Source organism: Myotis brandtii, unplaced genomic scaffold (assembly GCF_000412655.1).
Source record: "Myotis brandtii unplaced genomic scaffold, ASM41265v1 scaffold356, whole genome shotgun sequence".
Lineage (NCBI taxonomy): Eukaryota > Metazoa > Chordata > Mammalia > Chiroptera > Vespertilionidae > Myotis > Myotis brandtii.
The window spans coordinates 542,494-563,497 of NW_005363687.1; the positions used below are offsets into that span (position 1 = coordinate 542,494).

General features: G+C 57.4%; 1 protein-coding gene and 1 long non-coding RNA gene across 3 annotated transcripts in view; one reads left to right on the forward strand and one right to left on the reverse strand.

Moving 5' to 3' along the window:
• The window catches only part of LOC106727064, a 21,741-nt gene extending 8,868 nt beyond the window's left edge, over positions 1–12,873 (reverse strand). The window contains exon 1 of the long non-coding RNA XR_001363213.1: positions 12,785–12,873. This is a non-coding gene — a long non-coding RNA (uncharacterized LOC106727064). The remainder of the gene's footprint in view (positions 1–12,784) is intronic.
• TSPAN14 (tetraspanin 14) overlaps positions 1–13,274 on the forward strand; it is a 27,287-nt gene extending 14,013 nt beyond the window's left edge. The window contains exons 2-8 of one of the 2 annotated variants that reach the window (XM_014544213.1): positions 1,581–1,631; positions 3,238–3,384; positions 4,908–5,078; positions 7,385–7,510; positions 8,720–8,764; positions 10,333–10,452; positions 11,670–13,274. In XM_014544213.1, the coding sequence (XP_014399699.1) occupies positions 1,581–1,631; positions 3,238–3,384; positions 4,908–5,078; positions 7,385–7,510; positions 8,720–8,764; positions 10,333–10,452; positions 11,670–11,741 (732 nt within the window). In that variant the 3' untranslated portion in view covers positions 11,742–13,274. The remainder of the gene's footprint in view (positions 1–1,580; positions 1,632–3,237; positions 3,385–4,907; positions 5,079–7,384; positions 7,511–8,719; positions 8,765–10,332; positions 10,453–11,669) is intronic. The other variant, XM_014544214.1, reaches the window with a different exon arrangement.
• Positions 13,275–21,004: the final 7,730 nt, after the last annotated feature.

Sequence of the window (21,004 nt, forward strand, 5' to 3'; positions counted from 1 at the left end):
GGAGGAGGGGGAGGAGTGGTGACAGGGTGTGTGGACAACGACGGCTGTGAATGTGTTCCTCGTGCCCAAAGCTGAGTGGTCTGTGGAGAAGGGAATGACCAGCTCTTCGGAGCCCAGATGAGCCGAGAAGAAAGCCTCCACTTCCAGCTTTGAAGAGGGAGTGAGACAGCCAGGACTCGGGGGTGGTGGGAGGGAAGCCTCCAGGATCCAGTGGGCAGTGACCGCTCACCTTCAGGCTCGCTTACCACCTGGGACACTGGGGAGAGGAGGAGGTTGTGCCCCCAACCCCCCGGTTGGCATTCTGCTTGGCCTGTGCTCCCCTTGGTGAAACAGAGGGATCAGTCCCCCCCAGGGCTTCTTCACTTGGGGTCCACAGGCTGTGAGGGAACCAGCAGTGAGAAGTCAGCCCTCAGAAGTTCCCTCCGAATAGTGGGCATGCCCACGTTTTCTGAAATTGGCTGCAGAAGAGGGTAAGAATGCCCAGGGCTTGCTTTCCAGGTTCTTCTCTTCCCGTCCGCAGGCTGGCGGTGGGCTGCATAGGCAGGGACGTCCTGAAGCTGGAGAATCCATGTGGGAGAGGTGAGAGCCATGGAGACACCGGCTCTGCTCTTTCCCACGAGGACCTGATAAATGGCAGCGAGTGCCTGCGCGGTGTAAGGGAGTGAAACAGGAGGCTGATGATCTGCAGACCAGGTGTTTCATGTGGGAAAATCCTCCCAGTTCAGGAATCTGTGTGGTGTTTCGGGGGTGAGGGTGCACTTGAGGCAGCCTAACCCCAGTGGGTTCCTGCGGGTGGCAGGTCAGGGATGGGGCCTGCTGCTTTTCTGGGGTGGGCACGTCGCTTAGCTCAGGCCTATTTTAATTTAGTAACGAAGGACCCGGCATATCCCAAGCACACGTGTTGCCTGGGGGTGTGGTGGGGGGCAGGCTCCGCAGCTGCTTGGGTCTGTCCAGGCCTGAGGCCTGAGGCGGGTGGCGGGGTGGGGCAGTGCCGGGCTGTGCAGCGCCTCCACTGCACAGAGCCTATGGGGGCAATTGGGCGATGTCGTAGACACAGACCGCACTGAGACGGGGTGCTTGTGGAATAGGGACAGCGGCCGTGGCCTGCCGGTGTCGTAGACAGACCGCACTGAGATGGGGTGCTTGTGGAATGGGGACAGCGGCCGTGGCCTGCCAGTGTCGTAGACACAGACCGCACTGAGATGGGGTGCTTGTGGAATGGGGACAGTGGCCGTGGCCTGCGGCCTCTGACTCCGGCATCTTGGCAGGGCAGTGTGTTCTGGGGGCCCCTGCCTGCGAGTGGAGCTGGGGGGCTGAAGGAGTTTGTTTAAATGCTCAGGGAAGGTAGGTGCGGGTCATCCAGAGCCTTGCTGGCTCCTTGTTCCGGGGTCCAGACCCTGTCATCTGCAGGGCCCAGGGGCCACCGGCCCTGATCCGCCAGGATGAACTTGAGCCATTGCCCCTCTCCTGCTGGCCGTGTGGATCCTTCTCTGAGAAGCACGTTCATGGTGCTGGCTTCCAGCCTAACTCTCTCTCTCTCTCTCTCTTTCTCTCTCCCTCCCGCTCCCTCCTCTACTCAGTTGGCTGGAGTTGCCTTCCTCGGAGCCGGACTGTGGGCATGGAGCGAAAAGGTAAGTAGCTGTCACTAGGACCCTGAGCATCAGACAGCCAGAGCCAGGTTGGTTCAGCGTTCACGGTCCCTTCCTCCCTGACAGGCGTTTCTGTGCCAGGTCGTGATTTGCAGTCATTCATCTTTCCTGAGCCAGTTCTTGGAAACAGTTAGTGAACTTAGAAAACTGCTTCACCGCGAGAGGGTCGCTGGGGGCCAGGCTGGGCTGCTGGGTATTGAGCTCTGAGTGTGGAGCCCTCTTTCCCGTTCCCGAAGCTCCAGGTTGCCCTGGGCTGGTTGGCAGCTGTGTCCGGGGCAGGTCTGTGCCTCTGGGAGCAGGAGGGTCCCTGTGTTTATTCCTGAAGCTCTGTCCTCGCCCCAGAAAGACTCCGAACCAGGGAGCAGGGCTCTGTTATAGGCCCCGTGGGCAGGGGCAGGTCCTGTGCCCTGTGCACCTCCTTGCCCAGCCCATGGAGGAAGGTGAGGAGAGAGACAGGCTCTTACTATCCAGGACAAAGGGCAGTGGGAGCTCTGGGGAGGGTAATAGAGGCAGTGCGCGCCTTTTGCTCTGTGGGTGGGTGGGTACTGGGGAGGTGGTGAGGGCTCAACAAGGCCCAGCAGGCCAGGCCGGGAACAGTGGGAACTTAAGGTTTCACCTTGAGCCTCGGACCCAGGGCTCTCTTTCTTCAGTGGAGCCTCCAGAAGGAGGAGGTGGGAGGATGGGAAGGCTTTCTTGCCTTAGGAACTGGATAAGGCCCGCCTTTGGGTTTGGGCACCTACAGGGTGGCCTGTGAACCCCTAAAGGGCAGGAGCTGAGGTGCACTGTCCCTCTGTCCTAGTGACCTGGAAGCAGGTGCAAGTCATAGCCCATAGCGCCACCGTGTGGCCACCTCTGGAATAGCAGCAGCTCAATCCGCAGGGCCTGGTTACCCAGCTGCCTAGTTCCCCCTGGGTGGCCTGGTCTGGCTGCTGTTTTCTCCTTCCTCCTTTGAATCCCATAGAATTGCTGTGTCCGTTTTGGTTGCCAGTAATCACATGTGACTATTTATATTTAAGTTAGTTATAATGAAATACACATTGAAATTCATTTCTTCAGTTCCCCTGGCCACATTCAGGTGCTCAGTAGCACACGTGGCCGGTGCTGCCATTTGGACACTGCAGGTTTGGTGCCACCGTTGCCATGAAGTTTCATGGGCAGCTGCCTCCTGGCCTTGTTTCCACGGGGCGCTCACACCGAGGCCACTTTCCTCTCAGGATAGTGGGTTCTCCGTCAGTTGAGTGCAGTCAGTTGCCAGATGTCTGGAGGCCAGGGCGAGGCTCCGGCACCGGATGCCCTGACCACAGGTCTCAGGGCCCCTCGGGGCTCCCCTCACCCCAGGCCTAGATGGAGACCAGGAAAGCTGCGTGTGAAGGTCCGGGGGCTGAGGTGGGCAGGGATCTGCTGGGCAGAGAGGCCTCTAAGGGCAGGAGGCAGGGGCCACACGCTCGCCTGGCTTGCTAATGAGATGATTGAGCCTTGCAAGGCAGGAGCCTGTCCTCATTCAGGTCTGTACACAGCCCAGCCCTCCACGCCCGACGCCCGGCACTCCCTTTGAGGCTGATCCTGCCCTGCTCTCTGCTTCTTTCAGGGGGTGCTGTCCGACCTCACCAAAGTGACCCGGCTGCATGGAATCGACCCCGTGGTGCTGGTGCTGATGGTGGGCGTGGTCATGTTCACCCTGGGGTTTGCTGGCTGTGTGGGGGCCCTGCGGGAGAACATCTGCCTGCTCAAGTTTGTGAGTGGCCCCAGGGGCGGGTGGGGGACGCGTGGGGGGCTCTGCTGGGCAGACTTTTTCCTTATCTGGGCGCCCTGGTCGCAGCTCTTACAAGCTTCCTTGGGCCCTTTGTGCGCTGCCACCCCAGATGGTAAGATTTCAGGAAACAATCCTCGGAGCAAGCTCCTCGTCCCCGGAGAAAGAAGCTGGCCCCTCTGTTCTCAGCTCCCAGGGGACGGAGTCTGCTGCCCACGCCCTCCCCTCGCTTGCCTTTTATCTTCCTCCCCAAGTTCTAAAGGAATTGTTTGTTTGCTGCTCACCTTTGCCCTTCCTGGCTGAGATCAGGAGATGTTATCAGGGACGTTGGGAAATCACTTCCCTCCTCCAGGGTGTATTGCATGTGCTGGCGGAACAAGTCCCCAAGAGTTTAGTTTTATATTTAGATACTCTTTCATTTTGAAATGCATTCCGTTAAATAGCACCAGATGGGGAAACGACAGAGTTGTGTTTTACAACATATTATTTGTTGAATTCATTAGTTCAAGCTTCCTTTTTCCTGAGCTTAACGTAAAGGCAAAATTTGTGTGGTTTTTCCTAATTTTTAAAAAATATATATTTTATTGATTTTTACAGAGAGGAAGGGAGAGGGATAGAGAGTTAGAAACATCGATGAGAGAGAAACATCGATCAGCTGCCTCCTGCACACTCCCCACTGGGGATGTGCCCGCAACCAAGGTACATGCCCTTGACCGGAATCGAACCTGGGACCCTTGAGTCCGCAGGCCAATGCTCTATCCACTGAGCCAAACCAGTCAGGACTCCTAATTTCAGAGAGGAAGGTAGAGGGAGAGAGAGATAGAAACATCAATGATGAGAATCATCGATTGGCTGCCTCCTGCACGTCCCCTACTGGGGATCGAGCCTGCAACCCAAGCATATGCCCTTGATCAGAATCAAACCCACAACCCCTCAGTCCGCAGGCTGACGCTCTACCCACTGAGCCAAGCCGGCTAGGGCTAATTTTTTTTTTCTTTTTAAAAAGCATTATGTTTTGTGTCTTGCTTCTGTGTGACTGGAGATTCCATTTTGGGAGGCCTGTGTGCATGTGTGTATGTGAGTGCATGCATGCGTGGTACCCTCTGTTCTAGGCTGCAGTAAGGCCAATGAACAGGTGGGAGGGAGGCATGTGGACCTGCGGCTGTGTGGGCCCTTCCAGAATGTCACCACCACTGTAGCCAGGGGCTTTGTGCAGTGGACTGTCATCTACCCCCCAACCGAGCGGCGCAGAGCCCTGCCAGGAACCTCACTGTCCTGTGGAGTTCTGTGCCCTCAGGCAACCTGTGTGCCTGTGTGAGCCTCGGCTTCCTTCAGAGGAAATGGCTGACACAGTGGCTCGGAGCTTTCTCACAGTTCCTCCCACGTAGCTCTCCAGCCAGCAGTGCCGTGGTGTGGGGAGGCATGAGCTAGTGATGAGGGTCTCTGGGCAGGCGGGTGGGTCCGGCCCAGGTGCAGGGTGGTGACTCCCGCTCTCGTCTGGTCCCCAGTTCTGCGGCACCATCGTGCTCATCTTCTTCCTCGAGCTGGCCGTGGCCGTGCTGGCCTTCTTGTTCCAGGACTGGGTGAGGGACCGGTTCCGCGAGTTCTTCGAGAGCAACATCAAATCCTACCGGGACGACATTGACCTGCAGAACCTCATCGACTCCCTTCAGAAAGCCGTAAGTCCGCCGCGGCGCCCTGAGGGCCGTGCTTTCCGGGCATGCGTCTGTGTGCTGCTCGGGAGCCCGGCTGGGGGAGCCTGGGGCGGGGCCTGGAGGGCCGCCTCACCGCCGGTCCGCTCAGCTCTGCCTGCTCATGGTTGCCGGGCAGTCCAGGCTGGCTCTTCGTGTGCCCTCTCCCCTCTGGTTTGGGCAGGCAAGTCCAGCTGTCCCCGTGGCCACCCTCCCCCAGGAACCCAGACCTCTCGATCCCTGGCCACGCAGGTGGCTGCAGTCCCCTGGGCACTGTGGGTACCAAGGGCCAGGGCTTCTCCTCCCCAGACAGGTGACTCACTGTCAGGCTGTTCCCATCCGTCCCCTTCCTGTTTGAGAGGCAGAGCTGCCTGGAGGAGGCTGCCTCCGATGGAGAGGAATGCGACCTGGAACAGGTCCCGGGGTTGCCTCAGCCGCCCCAGGCCGGCCTTTCCCCCGCTGGCCTCTGTGCCCCGGGCTGTGCACCTGGAGGCTGGGACGGGGGACCACTCCCCGCCTCTCCGGCCTGTGCGGGGCTCCCGCGTGCTCTGTGCTCTGCCAGAAAACCTACTTCTCAGGCACATTTTGTATGGAACACATTAGTTCTGGGAAGAAAACGAGTTAGGAAGTATTAAAAATAACTATGATCTGCTCTTAGTATTTACCTAAACTTGTTTACCCTTATTTTACGGATCTTGGGATATCGCCAAACCCCCGGTCACATGACCAGAGAGCCTTCCTGTGTTGTGCAGGGTGGGTGACCTGTGTTAGTCTGTGGAAGTCACCTTGCCCCGGCCACTTTCTTTTCTTTCTTTCTTTGTTTTTATTTAAACAAAGAAATTGTTTGGCCATGGGTATTGGGGCACGTACCCCGTCTTCCTCTTCCACTGCGAGGTCAGGGAGCCCCAGCCAGGGCGCCTGGAACCTTCTCTCGGGCTCCTCAGGCCCAATGATTCAGCCACTTATAAAAAGTTTTGATAAAAATGTACAGCTGTGGGACCTGTTGTTCCTGCATCTTCACCAGCAGCGGGGCCTCCCCACCCTGGCGTTTCTGGTGTAAATGACTGAGCTCTGTGCTTGGAACCGAGTTCAGAGTCCTGAACTAGGAGCTCCCGCAGGGCTGCCCTGGCCAAGGAGCCGCGTTCTCCATCGCAGAGACAGCGGCCGGGGCACACGCTGGGAGTTGGGAGCTTCCTTGCAGAGTCTGTCCCGTGTTGCTCTGTCAGACAAACTGGGATATTAATTGTCCCGGACTTTGCCTTTGGACCACGTCTTCCTCTTGGCCTCGCCCCAGCGTAGCTCACTGGGCCTTTGTTTCCTGGCCGACTTTCCCGCATCTTCTTCTTGTCCTTGGGCAGCAAGCGAAGCCCGAAGGGCAGCTGCTGCCATGGCTGCCTCGACAGGATCATCCCAGCCACTTCCCGAAGCCCCTCACCGCGCCTCCCGCCAGCGCCGCTCCCCTCTCTTCCTTTTCGAGCGAGCTGGCGGCTCCTCCCCCACTGGCCTGAAACATGGTCGTTTCTCCATTGTCTTCCTTTCCTTTTAAAAATAGAATGTCCCTGAGGTTTTCAGTGAATCATGGAACTCCTCCTGGTGAATATCACGTGATCGTTAGAGCAGCTGGAGTCACGGACGTGGGGGTGGGAAGGTGGGCTTTACCTTATGAGTAAGAACCCGGAAGCCGAGCAGTGTGAGCTGCAGCGCCGGGCAGGTGTGGGGACGGGGCTCCTCCTGGACGGCGCCGCCGCACGGTGCTTCCCGCGGGGTTGGTTTTACACTTTCAGACAGACGGGGTTCTCTTGGTAGCTGCCCCAGATAGCGAGGTGGCAGGGGTGTGTCCCATTCACCCCAGATGTAGCTCTTCCTGTGGGAGTAGGGGGGCCAGTGTGGGAATTTCTTGGGGAGGGGACATCCCGCCCACGAGGTGTTCCTTGGAGGAAGAGGACCACACCAGGGTGCAGAGGCGCCTCCGAGGACAGCGAGACACCTGCTCTGGGCCGAGGTGGGAAGGGAGGGAACGCTTGAGGTGGAGGGGGCACCGGAGCTGGGCCTCTCTGCGCTGGGCCACGGCGGGGCACATGGAGGCAGCCTGTGGGATCCAGCGTGTGGCCGCAGTTTCCTTCGTAAAGGGCCGCCTGGCTTGTCGCTCAGCATCTCTGCGCCGGTGACATCCAGGGGCTGGCCCTCGGTGTGACAGGTAGAGGCGCACTTAGCCCTGCGTTGCTGAGACCGACCCTGTGCTGGCGGCCACAGCCCCGGCCCGGAGCCCTCATGGCCTTGTCTTTGTGCTGCAGAACCAGTGCTGCGGGGCGTACAGCCCCGAAGACTGGGACCTCAACGTCTACTTCAACTGCAGCGGTGCCAGCTACAGCCGCGAGAAGTGTGGCGTGCCCTTCTCCTGCTGCGTGCCGGACCCCGCGGTGAGTGGGCTGCGTGCTCTGGGCTGCGGCTCCCCTGCAGATGGACGAGTGCCAGGCTCGCCCTCTGTGCACGGATAAATTCCGGAACTTTCCTGCACGCCCACTCCGGCTCCAGGGTTCTGGGTGAAGCAGGAGAAAACCAGTATTGTTCTCCCTGAAGGCTCTGACCTGGGTGCCTGGGCACGATGTTCTGAGTGTATCCAACCAGGTCCGCCCTCTTCCCTCTCCCTCTACAGAGAGAACGCTCAGTTCTTAGAGAAAGCCCACAGGCGCAGGGGGTACGTGCCACCTGGGTGGCAGAGCATTCTGCTCTGTTGTTCCTTATTCACCTGCTTCCATGCCCAGCCCACAGCCCAGCCCTTGGGTGTCAGAAACCTGGGAAGGAGCAGGGAGTGTCTGCCAGGCTGAGCCTGAGCGGGACTGAGCCCTTCACGGAACGTGGTTGTCGCCACGGGCCTGGTGCGGCTCCAGGGCTGGCCGCCGGGCATCCTCCCTGCTGAAGGGCCAGGTTCCCAGCACAGGGAGGGGCGAGCTGACCGGTGGGCAGGCCTGGCCTACCGCCTGCTTTTGTGTGACCTTCAAGCCAAGAATGATTCAGCCACTTATAAATGGTTGAAAATTTTAAAAAGGATAATATTCTGTGACACGTGAAAATGTAATGTCAATGTCCATACTCCAAGTTCGATTGAGCTGTAGTGGCGCCCGTCGCCTTTATGTTGGCACTGGCTGCTCTTGTGCCACGTGGCCACGGCTGCACGGCTGCCACAGAGGAGCCAGGGTGCGTACTGTGGCGAACCTTTTGAGCTCGGCGTGTTAGCATTTTGAAAAACCCTAACTTAACTCTGGTGCCATGTCACATATAGAAATTTTTTGATATTTGCAACCATAGTAAAACAAAGACTCATATTTTTGATATTTATTTTATATATTTAAGTGCCATTTAACAAAGAAAAATCAACCAAAAAAATGAGTTCGCATGTCACCTCTGACACGTGTGTCATAGGTTCGCCAGCACTGGTCTAGCCCTTCGCACGGGAGGTTGGCCCGCCCGTCCCAGCAGGAGAGGCTGGTCGGCAGCCGAGTCGGAGGACGGCAGCCATGCTGGGATGTATACGGGATTTGCTGTGTTTGGCTGTGACTCTTCCAGAGCCTCTACCACCAGCTTCTCAAGGGAACAAGAATGACCAATGTTTTCTGCTTTTCTTGCAGCAAAAAGTGTTGAACACACAGTGTGGCTATGATGTCAGGACTCAGGTGAGAGCCCAGATAACTGTGCGTCCTTCTGGTTTGCTCCCCGTGGTGCAGCTTCCTGACATAGCAGGTGCAATTGGAGAGGGAGGACCAGGGAGAGGGGCGCAGGGGCCGGCACACACGCCCTGAGGGGCGGTGGGGCTCCCCGAGCAGCGTGGCTGTGATTTCAAGCCCCGTGAGCTGTTGTCACAGAACCTCGCAGTTGCTACATTAGTGGAAAGAGAGCAAACAAAAGTTTGGGGACAAAGACTACATTTCAAAAGAGATTTCTTGGGGCCCCAGGGTGTCTGTTATTGAGGGGTTCAGGATGCAGCTGCAGGAGCTGGAGGCGTGTCAGTCCTCGGGGCTTTCTGCAGGCCACAGGGCGTGTGTGCCTGGCCGTAAGGAAGTGAGTCCCACGCCAGCCCTTGCTGCAGTGGCCTTTGGTGACGGGAGTGGCGGCCCTGTTGGCCATGGGTACTGGGGCGCGCACCCCGGTTCGAGAGCCTGAACCCTTCTGCACTGACCTCCCCTTCACAGAGACGGGCCCGTACCGACAGCAGCTTCCAGTTAGGAATTCAGTGGCGTTAGGTGCCACTGGAGTTAGGTGCTCGGGCTGCCAGAACACAGCACCGCAGGCTCTGTGGCTTCCACAGCACATTGATTTTCTCGGCCGTGGCGGTTAGAGGTCCAAGACCAAGGGCTGTGTCTTCTGAGGCCGTCTGCTCCTCCCCGAGTCCTCACCTGGTCTTCCCTCTGTGTCTTGGTGTCCTGAAGTCCGCTTCTTCGGGACACAACCGTTTTGGATTAGGACCCTCTCCAGTGACTTCATTTTAGTAGATCCGCCTCTTTACACACCCTCTCCAACTACAGTCACATTCTGAGAGTTAGGACTTTAAACATGAACTGTAGGGGGACACAGTTCGGCCCCTGACACCACTAAAATGAGTGAATGTTCCATCAGTGTTGCCACAGTGGAGGCTGATGGGTGAGGGCAGGGCTGCTTGCTGCAAGAGGAGGGGGTGCGGGGTGAGGGAGGGCGAGTGGGGACAGGTAGGGGCAGGGTGTGCATGCTCTGCTGAGATCCCTGTGTGCTTGTAGAGCCTCCACTAGGGCCTGGGACCAGCACAGTCAGAATCGGGGACAACCTTGGTTTTAAGATGGACTCCAGGGCTGTGCCTGTCCCTGCGGGCTCCAGCTTCTGGAGCCACTTGACTGGGACTGAGGGCCACCCTCGGAGAAGCCACTGTCCCTTCTCTAGCCAACTCCTCTGACTCGGAAGCCCCTGAACCCCCTTCTCCCAGTTGCTCTCTAAAGACACAGCTTCCTCTCCAAGCATGTAAGCCCCACCCCTTTCTCAGGCGTGGGCTGTGGGGGGCTGCACAGGTTGGTCTTTAACTCTGTGGAAGCCCAAAGGAAGGGGTTAAAGGTCATGGCATTGGCTGGGCAGGTTATTGACACACACTGCCCAAGTTCACATTCCTCCTGGGGTTCTGTCTGCCCTGGGCACCGCTGCCTGCTCCCCGGGGGGCCCTGTGCAGGGTGGGGACGTCCAGGTCCTGGGCTCAGGGGACTGTGCTATCTTCCTGCAGCTGAAGAGCAAGTGGGACGAGTTCATCTTCACGAAAGGCTGCATCCCAGCGCTGGAGGGCTGGCTGCCGCGGAATATCTACATCGTGGCTGGCGTCTTCATCGCCATCTCCCTGCTCCAGGTCTGTCCCGCTGTCCCTCACGGCTGCACCTGTTCCGTTGACCCAGATTCCACAGGTGGGAAGGTGGTGGTGACCAGGGGGCAGTGAGAGTGGGGTGAGCAGGCTGGCGAGGGTCTGATGGGAGAACTGGCAGCAGAAAGTCAAGAATTCAGGGAGTCAGAGAAAGCGGTTTTCCCCGGCGTGCCCAGAGCTCGGGCGAGCTGCCGCAGCCCCAGCAGCCTCTAGGACCAGCCTCTGGGGCTGCCGCTGCTGTTAGGTGCGGAAACGCACCTTTTAAAAAAATATATTTTATTGATTTTTTACAGAGAGGAAGGGAGAGGGATAGAGAGAAACATCGATGAGAGAGATGCATCAATCAGCTGTCTCCTGCACACCCCCTACATGGGGATGTGCCCGCAACCAAGGTACATACCCTTGACTGGAATCGAACCTGGAACCCTTGAGTCTGCAGGCCGACGCTCTATCCACTGAACCAAACCGCCTTTCCTCTCTGAAAACCTTTTAGAAAGCGTTTGGCTCTGGCCTGGCCTTGAGGCGGGTGACTGAGGGGCCTGGGGCCGCCAGCCGCCTCCCACACACTCCTCCCTCCCTCAGCAGCGAGGTGAGTGATCTCAGCGGAAGGCTGGGAGACAAGCATCCAGAAAAGGAAAGAAAAAATTTACTTGAAAAGTGGGCAAAGGAATCAGTACAGAGGGACCGGCTCATCAAATACAAACCACAAGACTTTAAAGGGGAGGATAAAAAATAGAACTTCTAAGGTGACCAGGGTCACATTCGGTGGAAAAACGTCAGTCTTCCCACCTGTCTATCCGGCCCCGAGGTCAGCCTCAGAGACCCACAGTCGGATCAGGGCTGCCTGGGCTTTCTGGGGAACTCGGGTTTACGGAAACGTTCGGGAGGTATTATCTGGGAATCGGAACCAGTCAGGGGGAGCCTGTTTTATCTTTGTTTAGCCCCGGGCACAGGTGTGTCCCTTTGCCTCTATGGTGCCTGCTGGTTGCCCCTTCAGGGTCCTGGGGTGCAGCCACACGGGCCCAGGGCTCACTTCACTGGTGGGCTGGTCTTGCTTTGCCACATGCCCCACGGTTACTCCTGCTGCGTCCTCGGTGCCTGGGCAGGAGTGGCAGTGGTTGCGGCACCCGCCTCGCCCTGCCCACGGGGCCCACACCCCCTTGGTCCCGCGCTGACGCTGCTGCCTCTGCTGGCCTTGGTTTCAGATATTCGGCATCTTCCTGGCGAAGACTCTGATCTCAGACATCGAGGCCGTGAAGGCCGGCCACCACTTCTGAGGAGCAGCGGGGAGCGAGCAGAGCTGAGCCACGTGGAGGCCAGAGCCCTTCATGTCCACTTCACGTCCAGAGGGAGCGAAGTGGCCGCCCCGCCAGAGCCAGCACCGTCTTCAGCATCAGCGTGGCGTGACCTCTGACCCTGCTTGCTGGTGCTGAAGACCGAGGGCCTCGTCTTCACCCTCTGCACAGAAGGAACTTGTGACCGGGCTCCCTGCGGGGGTCGGCCCAGAGACAGAATAGTCTTTACGTGGGGGTGGCGACCGAGGGACCGGCTCCTGTGGCTACCAGGAGGGTTGACCGGGCCTCCTGGAGCCCAGTGTCTGCAGGCGCCCTGGCCCCTCACCACTCGCGACATCGGTGCTGGCCTGGCGGGCAGCCGTGTCCTCTGTGAGTGGGACTTGGTTAGGGGACCAGCATGCATGGATAGGGCTTCTCCCCGCAGCAGAGGGTGCTGCCTGTAACGGGATGGGGTGACAGGTGCACCTCGGAGGCGGGCGGGTCTGCAGGACCCTCAGCCGTGTCCAAGCGCAGGAAGCCTGAGCGTGCGGTGAGCCTGGCCTGCTGCCCTCCCTCCCTCCCGGCCGGCCGGCCGAGTGCTGCTCCAGTCTCCTCTGCATCACAAGGACAGAACTGGTACCCGACCTGGAGGCTTACGCCCTGGAGGCACGAGGGACTGAGACGGGGCTCTTCTCTGAGACTGCGCTCTTCTTTTCTTAAAGCGTGTAAATAGTTTATTTATAGGGGCAAGAATGTTCTCACTCCATCTGTATTCCTCCGGCCTTCTCCTCCGAGCAGCCTTACTGTGTCTGGGACTGAAGCCATCCCTTCTAGTTCCTATGAGTGTCTCCAGAACCAGCCCCGTCCCGCCAGCTGCTCCTCTCCATCCCCACGACCCAGGTGCACCCAGCCGCACCCACTGCCCTCCCCGCTCGCTCGGCCGCACTGTCTTCTGGTCTTGGTGCTACTGAAACTGTCACCTGGAACTTGAATATGACTCTTCCACTGCGAGGTCAGGGAGCTTCGCCCGGCTCCTCAGGCCACACGCTGAGGCCGCTTCCTGCAGAGAGCTCGGGCCAGGCCTCGGTGCCCACCCCGGCTGCAGCTGGGGAGAGGCTCGGGACATTCTGATGCTAATTTTTGAGGTGACTCCTTTCTCCCCAACCGGGATACCTGTGGCCACCCTGCCCGCCCCTCCTGTCAGGGCTGCTCTGGGCCTGCTCTTGGATATGAAGTCGTTGTGTGTGCAGAGCCCTAGGGACGGCGGGCAGCTGCGACTCGGGCTCCTGCTCCTCTGGGTCGGGTACCGGTTCTGTCCTTGTGCAGTGACTGAGTGCCGCCTCCACCGCCTGGCCGGGCGCGCGTGCTGCTGTGGCGTAGCTGGTGGGTGTTTGTTGATGATACTGTTATAATGTTTTCCCTTTTTTTTTTTTTTTTACAATTTTTCCTGTAGACTAGGGGAAGAAGAATGCGTTTGGGACGTGTGATGCTTTCTTTGACTGCCAAGCTCTTTTATGGAATATATCTTTATAATAATGCTGTGGTTCTGGTGGTTCTTGTTTGGGTCACATCACATGGCATAGGCAGGATCCGCAGCTGCCAGGGCACCCGGTGGGGCAGGGTGTGGCGGGACACGACAGGAGGGCGGGGGTAAAAGCCCCCATGGTTGGCGCACCCTGAAACGCGTTTTACCGGGTGGTTTAAGGCCGCTGTCCTCCGTGGAGGTTACCGCTGGCACCGGCAGCTGGTGGTTAGCTCTGCCTGCGAGAAGCCCAGTGGAAGAATTGACTTTGGAGGCTAGAGGAAATGCTGGTTTAGGTCACTCTGTCCTGCCCCAGGCAGGATGAGCCAGGCTACCTGGCTGGGGCACGGAGGTGGACTCTGTGCCTGCTGGCCTCTCTCTGGCGGGGTCACTGGCGTGCCCACCTCACCAGGCACCTCGGAGCCAGCCTGCCTGGGGAAGTGGAGGCCCCAGACCTTCCCTGTTGGTGTGTGGCACCAGCAGCTCCTGGCCGGCTCCGTGGTCCCGTTTATTCAGGTAGACCTGAGGAATAGACCCCTTACAGACCACAGCCCCATTCTCGGGCAAGGCTAGGGCTGGGTTTGTTTTCCAGTTAGTTTATTCAGCATTGAGGCCATTTTTAGCCACCTTGTCGGACTCTGAGTAGATGGATGAGAACAGAAAAGAAGCCTAGAATAAGGGGTACACATGTGGGGGTCCCCAACAAACACGGGTTCTATCTGCAAAGGGCCTAGGCAGCCCTTTGGTCACCCCCCGACCCAGCTGCCCTGGGTCCCCACCCACTCCTGTCCTCATAGCTGTTTACAGAATGTTCTACGGCTCAGAGCGCCCCCGCGGGTGCAGCCCGTCCAGGGGGCAGCCCGCGGTCACGCTGCCTCGCAGGACTGACCGCACGCACGAGTGACGCCCGGCCCTGTGCCAGTAGGGAGCGTTTACAGCCCAGGTAACAGAACCCGGTTCAGATGGTCTGAACAATGAGAGGAGGGTTTTGGCTCCTGAAACTGGAAAGTCCAGAGGTGGGGTGAGTTTCGGGCTTGGTTTGATCTGAGTGGCTCGGTGACGCCAGCAGGATCTGGTTTCCCATCTGCTGTGCCTTCCACGGTGTCCCCATCGCCCTGGGCAGAGGGGAGCCCTCCACGGACAGCCTCGGGCCTGTGGGGGGGCTTGTGGTGCGACCCCGTGCGTATCCGCCCATTGAGCCAGGTGGCAGGGGCGGGCGCCAGGAGGCCGCCAGCTCCTGTTCTGCTTCGATGGGTGGATGTTTTAGTCGGTGCGGTGTTTTGCTCTTTCCAGCAGTTATAAAAACCCTATAGGCCCAGCCAGTGTGGCTCAGGGGTTGAGCGTCCATCTATGAATTAGGAGGTCACTCGTTTGATTCCTGGTCAGGGCACATGCACGGGTTGCAGTCTCGATCCCTGGTTGGGGGTGTGCAGGAGGCAGCCGATCGGTGATTCTCTCATCATTTATGTTTCTATCTCTTTTTCCCTCTCCTTTCCTCTCTGAAATCAATAAAAATAGGAAAAAGAACCACCACGAAACCCAATAGTATTTTACTATTGGAATTACTTTTTAGGAGGGTTTGTAAGAAAAACATTATTATTTTGTTAATCCTCATCGAGGATATTTTTCCCATTGATCTTTTTTTTTTCTCTTAGAGTGGAAGGGAGGGAGAGAGGGGAGGAGGGAGGGAGGGAAGGAGGGAGGGGGGGAGAGAGAGAGAGAGAGAGAGAGAGAGAGAGAGAGAGAGATATCAGTGTGAGAGAGACATATCTATTGGTTGCTTCCTGCACACGCCTGACCGGTAAGTGCCCTTGACTGGGAATTGAATCTGCCACCCTTCTGTGTGCAGGCTGGCGCTCTAACCACTGAGAACACTGGCCAGGGCAGGAAAACATGTTTTTAAAGGAGTTCTCCTAGAAGGTGGGCTTATATTATAATGAATGGGTACTCAGGGCTGGGCCATAGTTGGTCTGTGGTGAGGTTGCCCTGAGCATCTTTGATATACAGGCTAATTCTGGGCCTAGAGGGTGGTTGGGAGGGGGTGAGGCCTCTTTAAACCCCCCCGCCCCCAACCTCCCGTGACCTACAGCAGCACAGACTCCACAGGGAGGCTGAGCCAGACGGCCAGGGCGCCCGAACTCTCTGCCTTTGCCTTGGGAGATGGCTGGTCACGAGCACAGTGATGTAGATGCATCCTCTGTGTAGTGAGGACACGGCTCAAGTGCAGTGCAGCCCTGAGGTTGTAAAGGGAGTGAGCTGCAGAGCCTGAGCAGACACAAGCCTGGCACCTACCTCCTAGCCAGGCTGTAGCTCTAGGGTGTGGCGCCTGTGTCCTCGAGAAGCCTCATGGCACTGATGCCCTAGTGCCCTGCGATGGGCCTTTGGAGTCCAGACAGCTCCTTGCCTGCCCCTGGCCGGTTGCTCCTGCTCTTGGGGAAGGTGGGCACCGTCTGCCTGCGTGGCCACTTCCCCGGAGAGCCAGGTGCATGGTACACGTCAGGGAGACCCAGGTGAGGGGAAGGGAGACCCCGGTGAGTGGGAAGGGAGACCCAGGTGAGTGGGAAGGGAGACCCAGGTGAGGGGAAGGGAGACCCCGGTGAGGGGAAGGGAGACCCAGGTGAGGGGAAGGGAGACCCAGGTGAGGGGAATGGAGACCCCGGTGAGGGGAAGGGAGAGCCTGGTGAGGGGAAGGGAGACCCTGGTGAGGGGAAGGGAGCGGGAGGCCCCGGCGCTGGGCGTGCCTCCCAGGGGAGACGGGTGAGGCCATGGAGGACCTTCCATTTGCTCCGGCTCCAGGTGCATCCTTTGGGTTAGGGCCTCTGCTGGGGGGAGCTGGGGCCCTAACAGAGCCTCCAAACGCTTTCGTGCTTCAGTTTCTTCCTGGTAAATGGAGAGCATTCTCTTGACTTCACAAGGGCTCCAGGAGTGTCAGTGAGTGTGAATGACAGAGCTTGGTAACTGAAAGGCGGTGCCAATTGGTCACCTTACTCACCAGCCCTGTGGCCTTCGGCAAGGTATTTCACCTCTTTGAGCCGTTTTCATAAAACGGGTAATGATACCCCGCATGGGGTTGTTCCAAGGATTAAATGAGATGAGGTGGGTAAAGCGTTTAACACAGGACCAGATTGTTTAGTGCACATCCCAGTGTTATTGCCGATACCACTGTTGAAGAGGCTTTATCAGTAGATACCGCTCCCCCTCCCCGCCCCCCGCACTCCCCCTCCGGGCTGGGCACCTGGGTTCCATGTGACACAGCTGGGCTCCCAGCCAGGCTGAAATAAACAATCCCTTCCCTGTCCTTGCAGGAACAAGGCTTTGAGGTCTGCGGGAGCCTCCACAGGCATCTGGTCCTCAAGATGTTTGCTTTCCCACGTGGGAGGTGGGAGAAGGGTTGCTTCTTGCCTGGAGTGGATCCTGCAGGAAACCAACACAACAGGAAGTTGACCCTGGAGCCTTCAGAGGGAGCAAGGCCCTCACCTGCCCAGGGGCCCTGGGCATCTGCAGAGGCCAGACAAGGGAGCCAGCCAGCGGGGGGCCACAGCCTGCCTTGGGGGCAGGAGGGGTGGTTGGTAGGAGAAAGGGGTTCAGTTAGAGTAGCTTTGAATGGGAAAGAGAAAAAGACCTGGAAGCAGGCACTGCACATGCTCTGAAATGGCAGGACGTGTGTGTGTGTGTGTGTGTGTGACACACACACACACACACACACACACCAGCTCATAGGCCCGGCAGTGCTTGCCCGCGCCTCCCTCCACCTTCCTGGAAAAAATCTTTATGCCTAAAACGTGCTGGAAGTCACCCAAGTAAACAGTCTCCATCCAGGCTCTGTTCTAAGGCAGCGTGAGCCCAGCGTCTCCCCATGGTGGCCTGTCCTGCCCAGCCCAGCCCTCTTCTCCCTGGGCCTTGGCAGGAGCCCAGGGTTGCTGCCCTGTTTGTGGCTCCTTCGGGCACAAGCTACCTTTCACCTGCAGTGTTGGTGGGGGGAGTGTTGTATTTTCTTTCAGTTTTCTCTCTCTCTTTTTTCTTTTCTGCTTTTTAAGATCCACACAGCTGTGGTCCAACATGGGGAGAAGTGGTGGCCCCTGACCCTCCTGTTTCATGGGTGGGGCTGGGAGCGGCTGCTCTGCAGGGGCCACGGCAGGTCTTCTCTTCTCTGAGTCAGTAGTCCTTCCTGTGCCCTCTGTCAGAGGTAATTTTCCAAAAAAGAGGCATCGCTCGTATAAATATTACGTATGCACATGTCAAATAGTTCATTTAGCCCAATAACTAAATGAGGGAGCTGGCAGGATTAACCTTAGAGGAGGACTCACAGTGAGCCTATGTGGAGTAAAGGAAGGTTGCGACTGCCTTTTTTTGGGGAGGGGGGAGGGGCAATTGAGTCTCATTGGGACATACTATGTGTGTGTCCATAGACAAGAAGTATTTTGCATGAACTCTATAACTTAGAGCAGGGGTGGGGAACCTTTTTTCTGCCAGGGGCCATTTGGATATTTCTAACATCATTTACGGGCCATACAAAATTATCAACTTAAAAATTAGCCTGCTATATTTGGCCAAACATTTAATGAACTCACCCCTAATGCCTTGGCAGGGCCAGACCAAATGATTTCGGGTGCTGTATATGGCCCACCGGCCAGACGTTCCCCACTCCTGACTTAGAGACTTGTAGATGAGGGCAGTGAAGGTATAGAGTCAGAATCAGGTAAGTGGAAGGGTGTGCTCTAAACAGTGCAGTTTTCCACCAGACACACCACAGTCTCCTGCCACCTGGCAGAGCTCACTTTTCAAAAGGACCCAGGCAGCGAATCCAGAGTTGCCAGTCTCTCACTGCAAAACCAAGTGGAGCCTGGGGGCTAGTGCCCTAGGTCGGGGCCACTGTGGGAGGCGTCCTGGGGGCACTGGCTGCCCTCTCAGTAATGAGTGGGTGAGTGACTCAGGCTGCCTGCTGCCCAGAGAGCCCGGTGGCAGCAAAGCTGCTTTAGACGGCCCCTGCCCACTCCTGTAGACACTCAGTCCCTGGATCCGTCTTCTCTTCCCAACCCCAAATGTCACCCATACCCCAACCTGCCCTTTCCGTCTTCCCCATCTCGGCCAAATCCAGGAGTGTGAGTATCATCTGGGCTCCGAGGATGAAGTCAACTCCATCATCAACAACACTAAGTCACTGGTTCTAAAAGTTAAACCTTTCGCCTAACCAAGAGATTAATCCTGACGTTCACTCCTGGCACAACTGTCGCGGTTTTCCTTCTGAGCAATTCCCAGGGCTCCTCTTGTTCGCAGCGTGTGCATTCGAATCTCTTTTCAGGCATAACTGTATTTTGAAGTGAGCTTACCTCCCTTCTGTGGCTCTCTAAGCGATTCTGGGGAGCTGCGGGGAGTGGGGACTTGGTGGCATTCCCATGTGAAAGAACCTGTATGGAGGTTCTAAGAAGCTGGGCTGTGGGGTGCCCAGCCTCTGGTTGATGAACTCTCCCCTCCTTCCTCCCTGAAACACAATTCTTACACCTGGCCAAGGTATGCATTTACATTTTGTGATTGTGGTCTTTTTTTTTTCTACCCCGCCCACTTCCTTCCTCCCCAAGGCTGCCCCAGCTACTGGCCTTGCAGCAGTATGGGCGAGTGCCCTCTGTGGCTCTCGTGTGCCAGGCTGAAACAGGGGCATCTAGGACCAGAGTTCTCTTCTTCGATCCCAAGTAGCTGCTACTAAAGTGTGACAGTCCTGTATCCTCATTAAAAGCTCCTTGGGCCCAGCACTGCTGGCTGGTGGGGTATGTGTGAGAGGAGAGAAGTAACCCTGTTTTCTCCATTTTACCTGAGTACAGACTGCACTTGCCCAGGATCGGAACACAACTTGCCTTGCCAGGACAGCCGCCGAGTGGCAGAGCTGGGTTTACAGCCCACGGTTTCCACTCCGAGGAATGTTGTCCCTCCCTCTGATGACAGTAACTCACAGGACACTGTGAGCAAGAAAGTGGCAGGTGCGGGGCACACACTGGCATAGCACAGTGTGAAGGCAGCGCAGTGCAAATGAAAGCCAGGAACTGGCACTGTTTCCTCGTGAAATGGAGATAATAAGCCCAGCCCTGCAGCTTAGGCAGGAGGGTAGTGGTTCTCAAAGTGTGGTCTCTAGACCAGCAGCCTGGGAACTTATTAAACATGCAAATTCTGTGGCCCCACTCCAGGTCTATGGAGTCAGAAATTCTGGGATGCAGCCCGCACTCTGTGTTTAATGATGCTCAAGCGTGAGGACCATGGCATAAGGTCAGAGTCAGAATAGACTAACCACTATAGCAATACCCCCTAAACTTGGGTGGCTTTGAAAAATAAATGTTTTGTTTCTTGCTCATGTCACAGTTGTTAGTGGGTTGTAATGCTCTGCTCCACACAGTCTTTCAGGGACCCAGGCTCCTTCCATCTTGTGGCTCCTTCCATCTTGTGGCTCCAAACTCCTATAGGTTTTTGGAATTGGCTCTAGTCAGCTGGTGGTTGGGTAAGAGAGTGAGGCCTGCATGGCCTGCACACCACTTGTATTCACATTCATTGGCCAGGAATCCGAAGCCACACTGAACTGGCAAGTGTCTAGCTGTGTGCCTAGGAAGAAGAGGAGAGGTCAGGTATAGGAGGACACCAGTGGTCTATGCCCCAAGTCCCACAGCTTAGGGAAGTGAAGACTGGACCTGGATTTCCTGACTTCTGGAATCTTCCTTTGTAGCAAAACTGAGGGCCCAGTCTGCAGTGGGCTGGTCTGCCAGCCCGCAGCCTCTGCTGAGCCTTCTCCTGGCTCCAGAGTGCCCTGGAGGCGGTGGGCACCTCATCTGCTGGGTGGAGGTGTGAGCTCTCACCAGGCCAGAGCTATGGTCTGAGCAGTGGGGGGCAGATGGCACACGAATTCCTGTCAGTGCCCTCAGGTTTGACATGGGAAGTGTGGGCACAGCTGTGTGACCCTAGGATGACTGTCCAGCCCAGAACAAGAGCCCGGGTGGAAGGGAGGGCAGAAACCTGTTAGGGCTCAACAAGACCTGGGTTTAAGTCCTGGATTCAGTAGCAGCTGTGTGACCTCGACAAGAAAATTGACCTTGGGATAGTTCAAATGCCTGCTTCATAATCTTGTTCTGAGAATTAAATGAGATACAGAAACCCAGCCGTTGGCACGGTGCCTGCTGCCACACAGTAGGTGTGTAGGGAATATTAGCTGTTCTTCCCTGGCTGCTCCCCTGAGGAGGGCGTGGGGGCGGGGACAGGGCTCCCCGCGGGTAAGGACCTGCTCTGGAGCCACGCTCACGCTGGGTCTCAGCTGCCTGCAGGGCAGGGCACCGCTGCGTGTTAGGTCCTATTGGTCGGGTGGCCTGGGGCCTGGCTGGGCCGGGCCTGTGGTTAACTGTGACTCTCAGCTGAGGGACAGTTGGCAGGGCTGGATAATTGTCTTTAGTCGGAGCCAGGGGAACTTGGGAGGGCTTTGTGGGCGGCTGCCCTGCCTGCCAGGGACGCTGCCCAGAGTGTAAGCCTGCTTGCCACCCGGGACCCCAGATTGCCTCCTGCCCTTTAGTTAATAAGAACCAGTCCTGGACTGAGGCAATCAATCTGTTAGACTTTGCTGAGCCGCCCCATTCCAGCGAATTCAGGTGGAGTAGAGTGTTTTTTAATTAGCAGGACTGGGGCTCTCGGAGAGGTTCACGGGGCAGAAGGTGTGGGCAAGGGCAGGCCATCTGTCTGTGTAGACGGCTGGGAGAGAGACGGCCACCAGCTC